An 8,348-nucleotide genomic window follows, 5' to 3' on the forward strand; every position below is an offset into this window, starting at 1 on the left:
TATTGACTTCCAAGTTCCCCTCCCACTCTAGAACATTCAGTGTTATCTAATATATCACATTCCCAAACCATCCTAGATGATATTATTTACTGTACCTTTTTTTTTGGGTAAATGTGATTGTTTAAAATAAAATTGAAAGAGACTTTACCTGATGCCAAAATATGAAACACAGTAGACTGTAGCTTAGTTATCAATCTCTGCTTTGTTTTAGTCACAGATTAAAAAAAAAGATTACCTTTTCTGCACATTCAGCTTAGAGTGAACTAGTCTAAAGGGGTGGGAGATCTTATACCAATAGGAAGAACTATATGGGTAAAATTTAAGCACCAGGGACTACGGAAAAGGTGGAAATCAAACAATAATTGGCTTACAGCATTTCACAGGGTTGAATCATTAGCATATGTATTTCATGAGCAGTTTAGCTTTAATTGTGGAATTTATTTTTATTATTATTACCAACATATTGGTATGTGCATGCTGATTCGTTATCCATTAAAGAACCAACTTTGTAATAAATACTGAAAACATAGTTAAGGAATCAACTAAACAATGCAAAGCCATTTTATATCAATTTCTTTAAAGACGGATTTGATGATCTGGTGCTGCATTACTTAGCAATGATGTTAAATGATAAGTTAATATAAATTAATTTCCCAAATGTCTGAAGCTAAACCCTTTTAATTAAGTATTTTGGGTTGTCTCTTTTCAAACTATGTTAAAGATTTCTCTGCTTCATGACGAGGCTCACGATCCATCATCTCAGTGGCAAAAATCATTTTGGATAGTTGCATCGCTGTCTTGAGAAACAGTGACCGCCACCTTGGCTCTTGTGGGCAAGGACTGTTTCATTAATACTCGGTGGTGACACAATGCTGTGCTTTTGGTACTTTATACTCTAAAAAGGTGTTGTACTCCTTCTTGTCCATTAATACCTGCTTTTCATAGATTTTGCATCTCTTTTAATTTGTGTTTTCTAATCTTCTGTGGGCTGACGTACCAGTCACATCTGATTCCTACTGAGCTCTTACCATAGGTGAGATCACATTCTAAATGTGCTTGTTCATTGAATTCTCCCAACATCCCAAACAGGTAGGCACTATTATCATTCATGTTTTCAGATGAGAAAACTGAAGCACAGAGAGTTTAAGTAATATTCCCAAAGTCACATAGTTCATAAGTAGCAGAGGAGGGATCTGAATTCACAATTCTGACTCTGCGGATCATGATCTATATGGTGTCCTATAAGGATGCTTGTTGGAATTACACATAAGCAGAAGAGTGAATGGGCTCTGATAGACTACCTGAGTGGAACTCTTTGAAAAATATTTGAATTTCGGAGATTGTGACATCTATTTTGGTTTCCCACAGTGTGTGTGTGTGTGTGTGTGTGTGTGTGTGTGCACATGCACACGTGCGTGTGCACCCATGCACACACGTGTGTGTGTATTAAATAGGTATGAAGACCAGAGAAGTGATTTTATTAAACCAGTGTTAAGTAGTATTAATTATAAATATTTTAACTTCCTTTTTGGTGAAATGGATGAAACTTTGCTAATGTTTTGCTGTTAATTTGCATTACATAGTATACCAAAAAGGTAGTTATTGAAATGGGTCTGTGACTAATTCTACATAATTTTTATTTCTTGAGAGTAATGGCTTATTAGGGTACACTTACTGATCAGTGTCTTTGGAAATCTAAGAATTACATATTATTCATTCCTCTCCTCCAGTATAATGCACAAATTAGCAACTGATTCAATAGTCTTGCTTTCCTTGATTTAGTTACTTATGGAATCTGGGGAATAAAACAAGAAGGCAGTTATTTTAATAATTATCAGTTTCCTTTTATTCGTGTGACTGCCTCAGCAGGGTAAGCACTGAGTCACTTTTACCCCAAACTCAGAATAAAAGCTTCAAAAAGTCGAGTTCTTGTTGGGAGATAATTTTCCATCGGTCTCTTGCATTTCTGTGTGTCTTACAAGTAGAGACACTGGCTGCCTTTGTTCTGGACTGTCTTTTCAAGGGTGTTTGCATAGAAAACAGCCTTGAAGATAGACGGTGCCTCCCTTCAGAGAAGAGGGCATGTTTGTTTACTGTCTAGTATAATGAAGATAATGTCTCTCTCCAATATGAGGGGCAGGTGCACTTACTGCCCATTATAAAATATTAGGGCTCCCTAAGCTTGGGGTTCCTTTCCCATAATGTAATCCTCTGTGTGTGCAGGCATCATCTGGCCTTCTTCTTGTTGCCCTTGGGACTTGAGGAACTGGCATGTACCCTGACTATTGCTATTGCTATACGTAATAAAGCCCTTTGTCTCTGTCTTCTGCAGCATCCATGAAACTGTGGCAGGCTAATTTGTTATCATCCAAATAGAGAAAAATCTCAGAATCTTCAAAGTTCGTGAATTTTATTATAATTTTAACTTTTTCTAGATTTTTCACTTTAATTTAGAATCAGCTTCCCTTTTGAAGGGTGAATTATCTTTTTTATGCTGTGGGCTCACTAGAGACAGGGCAAGTAGCCTATGCATTGGTCGCCTAATATGTAACTAATGACAATTGTTAGACCCGTTCTACCTTCTTTTCTTTGCTTCCTCCTGCTCCCCATTTTCCTCAGTTATGGCTCTTCTTTCTCTTACTTTTTTTCCCCTCCTCTCCTCTTCTTTCAGAATTCTCTTCTATATCTACCGTAGGCACTCCTTAGCCTTTGTAGTTAAAACTAAGCACAAACAGAAACCTTGCTAATCTTTTGAAGTCTGCTGTCTCTAGCCTGAAGGGGAGCTTTCAAACCCCTACCTGGTAGAATTAAAACTTGATGTCATGATAGAAATTCCCCCATGTGTACGTCTGCTACAGGCAGTGGACAGAAGTGTGTGCACACATGTGCAGTAGGAGGAAGGCAACAGATTGATTTCCATTCACTGGCAAGTTTCAGCAACAGACTGGGGAAACATTCTTGATCTTTAAGGAAAAATCTCTGACCAAATGAGCCATAATCAAACAGTGAATACAAATAATAATAATAATGACACATTATTTTCAAAAATTTCAGATCGGTCTGTATCAGGCGGTCAGCCATCTGTATGGCCTAAGCCCCAAATCTGGCCTACTGTCTTTTTATCTGTGAAGTTTCATTGGAACCCAGGCACATCCATCCATTTACATACTGTCTATGGCTGTGTCCTGTTACAGTGGCGGAGACAAGTGATAGCAGTAGAGACCATGTGACCTGCACAGCCTAAACGATTTTCTGTCTGGCCCTTTACAAAAAGAAGTTTGCCAAGCCCTGCTCTAGATGTTGTATTTTATACCAGTCTCAATTTCAGATTGTGGGGAAGCCAGCAGAAGGAGTAGACTCTTCAGAATCACATGGGCAGGCTTTTCAAAGAGTGCACACCTCTATCTCTCCTCCAGCTGCTCATAGGGGTTCCCTGTTGAGAGTCACTGTCTTCAAGTTTATAACTCAAGTCGTTTGGTTCCACTAACTGATACAGATGACTTGCTTTCACTATTTTGACCCACTGTAACACATCCAAAGTAACATTGACTGTGTTATTTCTTTTACAGGGTTGTGGGAAGAAGATGTATTCTTTTTTGAGAGGAACCAAACAACTGCAGGTGCTCAGGTTTCTGGGGATCTCCATTGGAGTGACACAGATCCTGGCCATGATTCTCACCATTACTCTGCTCTGGGCTCTCTACTATGATAGAAGGGAGCCTGGGACAGACCAAATGACGGCCCTGAAGAATGACACCACTCAGCATCTGCCTTGCCACTCAGTGGAACTGTTGAAGCCAAGCCTGTCAAGGATCTTTGAACACACATCCATGGCAAACAGCTTCAACACACACTTTGAGATGGAGGAATTATAAAGACTGTCAAAGAAGAAAACCACAAATTTATTTTATTGGACTTGTGAATTTTTTGAGCACACACTTAACTGTTTCAGAAGTGTGTAGAAATAAAAATGTTGCCATAAAAGGATATCCAAGCACGTAATGTTCCAGCCTTTAAAAGAAAGTGGGAAAAGTATGTATATTATAAGGCACCACCTGGACAATAGTTGATGCCCTTTATAATGCTGAGGACTGATCTAATACCCACTTTATAGCCTGTGTAAGATTTTTACTGGACACAGTTATGCTTTGAGGTTTATGCTTTGGCATAGTTCGACCAGCATTTCTGCATCCATGTAAATGAGCCATGCTATTGTGGGATTGGAGCTACAGTAAATTTGATTCACTTCCATAAGCTTGCTAGTATATAAAGTTCCAAATAACTGCTAACATAGGAAGTTAGACAGTACTAATGACTTTTATTACTTGGTGATATATTCTTTTGAGGGTAAATAGGCTATACATAAGTACACTCTGAAGATTGGTGACTACCTAAACGTGATTTTTGCTGGTTAATAAAAATATTCTTACTACTTACAAGAGCAAACTTAAACATTGTCTTAAATTGATCAGGGATATATGTGTATATGAGTCTGTGTTAAGTCTGTATAATTCAGTAGATTTCAGTTCTTATAACTTTAAGCATAACAATTGTGAAATGGATACATTTGTCCTGTATAGAAGCATTGTTTTTAACCTTCCCTGTTAATACAGCTTTAAAATTCTGTCTTGGGTTTATATTACATACATAACTATTAATTTAAATACTTAACCACTAATTTTGAAAAATGACTAGTGTGATACAAAGGAATCATTATAATTCAGAATGTAGTCTGGTCTCTAGGAAGTATTAACAAAAAAGTTTACATATAACTTAGTTCATTCAGCAAAGACCTGGATATTATCTTTCTGCCAAACTGAGAGACTCTTTTTGACACTAAACACTTTGTAAAGGAACTTATCTTTGCTTTCTCCAAACAAGAAGTGGCAGTCTCCAAGTCTCAATATAATTCTACAGAGAATAGTTTTCCTTTTCCCCAGCAAAAAGTTGAGAGAATCATAAAAATAAGTGACAATTTAGCTAGAGATTTTCTTTGCCTTATTTCACTGATTAAGATACTATGGTGAATTACACAGATTATTAAATTTTTTATAAGAGTAAACTATATTTATTTGAAATGGGAAAAGTGCATTTTACTGTATTTTGTGTATTATGTTTATTTCTCAGAAAATGGAAAGAGAATTAAAACGTGTCAATAAATATTTTCTAAAGAGTAAAAATTTGTGTCTAATTTTTATACATTGTAAGCACTTTCACCGTTCAAAAATATTAGCAAGGGGGAAAATATGAGAAGAAATGATTGAATAAAGTAATAATAACTATTTCCAAAATCCAAAAGTAATCTATAAGAGTATGTGCCTTGGGCTTCCCTGGTGGCGCAGTGGTTGAGAGTCCGCCTGCCGATGCAGGGGACACGGGTTCGTGCCCCGGCCCGGGGGGATCCTACATGCCGCGGAGTGGCTAGGCCCGTGAGCCATGGCCGCTGAGCCTGCGCGTCCGCAACCTGTGCTCTGCAACGGGAGAGGCCACAACAGTGAGAGACCCGCGTACAGAAAAAAAAGAGTATGTGCCTTCACTGAGAAATGACAAAGAAGTGCCCATTTACACTTCAAATTTGGTTTTTGAGCTAATTGATAATGTAGCTGTCTGATACAATATAAACATATGCCCATTTAGGTCAATTTATATTCTCAATGTTTTCATATCCCAGTTTCTTAAAGTAATTTTTAAAAGAAAATGAGTCTAAGGAATACAATATTTGAAATCAACTGCTAGATTTCATCTCTTCCATAATTTAAATAAAAATTGAGTAGATAGCTTGCTCAGTCAGAACCAAAAGCATCTCTTTTTCTAATTTCCTTAACAACTCAACTTCCCATAATTTCGCTAAAATGCCCAAGTAATTGACAGCTGTGAGTATTATTTGAATAATTAGTCAACTTTGGCTGCTTCTCTTTTGACATATAGTCACAGAAAGAACAAGCATATATTGTATTGAGCTCAGTAAAAAAAAAAAAAAAAGCCCAAATTATAAATAATGTCTACATTAAAAAATTTTTATTTTATTTATTTTTTATACAGCAGGTTCTTATTAGTTATCTATTTTATACATATTAGTGTATATATGTCAATCCCAATCTCCCAATTCATCCACCCCCCCCCCCACCGCTTTCCCCCCTTGGTGTTCATATGTTTGTTCTCTACATCTGTGTCTCAATTTCTGCCTTGCAAACAAGTTCATCTGTACCATTTTTCTAGATTCCACATATATGTGTTAATATACAATATTTGGTTTTCTCTTTCTGACTTACTTCAATCTGTATGACAGTCTCTAGGTTCATCCATGTCTCTACAAATGACCCAATTTTGTTCCTTTTTACGGCTGAGTAATATTCCATTGTATATATGTACCACATCTTCTTTATCCATTCGTCTGTCGATGGGCATTTAGTTTGCTTCCATGACCTGACTATTGTAATAGTACTGCAGTGAACACTGGGGTGCATGTGTCTTTTAGAATTATGGTTTTCTCTGGGTATACATCAGTAGTGGGATTGCTGGGTCGTCTGGTAGTTCTATTTTTAGTTTTTTAAGGAACCTCTGTACTGTTCTGCATAGTGGCTGTATCAGTTTACATTCCCACCAACAGTGCAAGAGCGTTCCCTTTTCTCCACACCCTCTCCAGCAATTGTTGTTTGTAGATTTTCTGGTGTTGCCTATAAATTTCTACATTTTTGATATATTACCTGACTTAATACTGTCTAAAACAGTTAACATTAATTTAGACAACCATCTCATACACTTATACGCTTGCTTAATGGGAACAAATGACATTTATAGCAGTGGACTACAAAGGCCTCTTATAGTATCAGTGCACCTGGAATAATAAAACTTCAAGGGACTTTAAAAAGTGTCTTTAATATAGTAGAGTTGAGGGAATTCACTTTTTGGGTACATTGCAAACAAATAACTGTTTCTTTGATACTTTTAAAAGCTTTCTTTTGTAAAAATCACCATTTCTTAAAGCAATAAATTATTTTCAGACTGGTGAGAATAATTGACTCAGTCAATTCAAAGGGCCTTTGGAGATTCAGAGATGACAACAGGAGACGGTGTTTGTCCTCTAGCACTGTAAAATCTGATTGAGAGACACTCGTGCTATCCACCGATGAGATTAGTATAGGAACACTCAGCCTAGGAATATGACATGGAGGACAGTGGAATGAAGGTAGCTACATCGAGGAGACCTGAGTCAGGAAGAGCTTAGCTAGCTTGTGCAGAGTATTCCATGAGCCACTGACTCTGAGATTAAAAAGTTACATTATTTGGGGAGCCATTCAATGTGGTTAGAGCATAGAAGGCTTGAAGAGATACCATGGGAAAGGAAATGAGTGAAATTTGGCTTTGGGGACTTTGTTCTGTAAATTCAATGGTGAGTCACTGAAGTATTTTCAGAAAGGGAAGTGATTTGTGTTTCTGCAATTTAACTGGATTAGCCAAGTGAGAAGCTGGGGGCAGGGGCACAGGTACATCCATTACACAGCTCTTCAGGGTGGGCCATCCTTTGGCTAGTCTAGGTAAGGAGCACTCTGGAGTTGCAGGACATTGGATCTTCTGGAGGGGGACTGGCTAGATCGCTGTTGCTGTGGTCTGGGAGAGAGACGAATCCTCACTAGGGCAGCACAAGTCAAAAACACAGTGCAGAGCACAGATGAATCCACAAAAAATGATAGCAGATCGATCTTGGGGAGTGTGAGATGAGAAGCTAAAGAACTGAAATGTCTAGATTTTGTACCTGGGAAATGGGCCATGGCATTAACGTGGACAGAAGACTGGAGGGGGAGTGGGTGTGTGGGAGGGTAATTAATTTGGTTTGGGGCATGCTGGGTTGGACCTGCCTGCAGGACGTGCAGATGGAGGTGTGTACAGGCGGCTGTAAATTCCAGTCTGGAGCTCAGGAGACTTCACTGCCGAGCCTGAGAATTTTTATGCATTGCTTTCAGATCTCAGGAAGCCTGACAGAAAGTGGGCTGAGAACCAAATCTTACATGAGGGGAATCTTAAGCAGCATGCTACAAGAGCTTCTTTTCGTCTCAACTCCCACTCCTGGAAGTGAGTCAAGGGAGGTAAAGAGAAATGAATACACCACTGAAACTTCTGTGGCAGAAGGAGCCTCCTCCTTTAGAAAACATATTGCCAACTGCCATGTTGCCTCACCCGAGGCCCCTTCCTATCATCCCATGATTTACAAGTGGATTTGTCTTTCCTATTAACCGAGTTATTTTCTCACGTCCGAGCACCTCCTAGAACCACAATGGGAGAGTCTTTGGTATCATCTTGGAAGCTCATTTATTTTCTATTATAATGTGTGATTACAACCGTTCTTT

The 8,348-nt window shown here is 38.3% G+C and overlaps 1 protein-coding gene across 5 annotated transcripts in view; it reads left to right on the forward strand.

Moving 5' to 3' along the window:
• TSPAN12 (tetraspanin 12) overlaps positions 1-5,180 on the forward strand; it is a 66,288-nt gene extending 61,108 nt beyond the window's left edge. For 3 of the 5 annotated variants that reach the window (XM_024757848.1, XM_024757849.1, XM_024757850.1), the window contains one exon: positions 3,570-5,180. In XM_024757848.1, coding sequence (XP_024613616.1) covers positions 3,570-3,875 — 306 coding nt within the window. In that variant the 3' untranslated portion in view covers positions 3,876-5,180. The remainder of the gene's footprint in view (positions 1-3,569) is intronic. The other 2 variants (XM_024757851.1, XM_024757852.1) reach the window with 1 other exon arrangement.
• Positions 5,181-8,348: the final 3,168 nt, after the last annotated feature.

Source organism: Neophocaena asiaeorientalis, unplaced genomic scaffold, assembly GCF_003031525.2.
Source record: "Neophocaena asiaeorientalis asiaeorientalis breed wild unplaced genomic scaffold, Neophocaena_asiaeorientalis_V1.1 scaffold116, whole genome shotgun sequence".
NCBI lineage: Eukaryota > Metazoa > Chordata > Mammalia > Artiodactyla > Phocoenidae > Neophocaena > Neophocaena asiaeorientalis.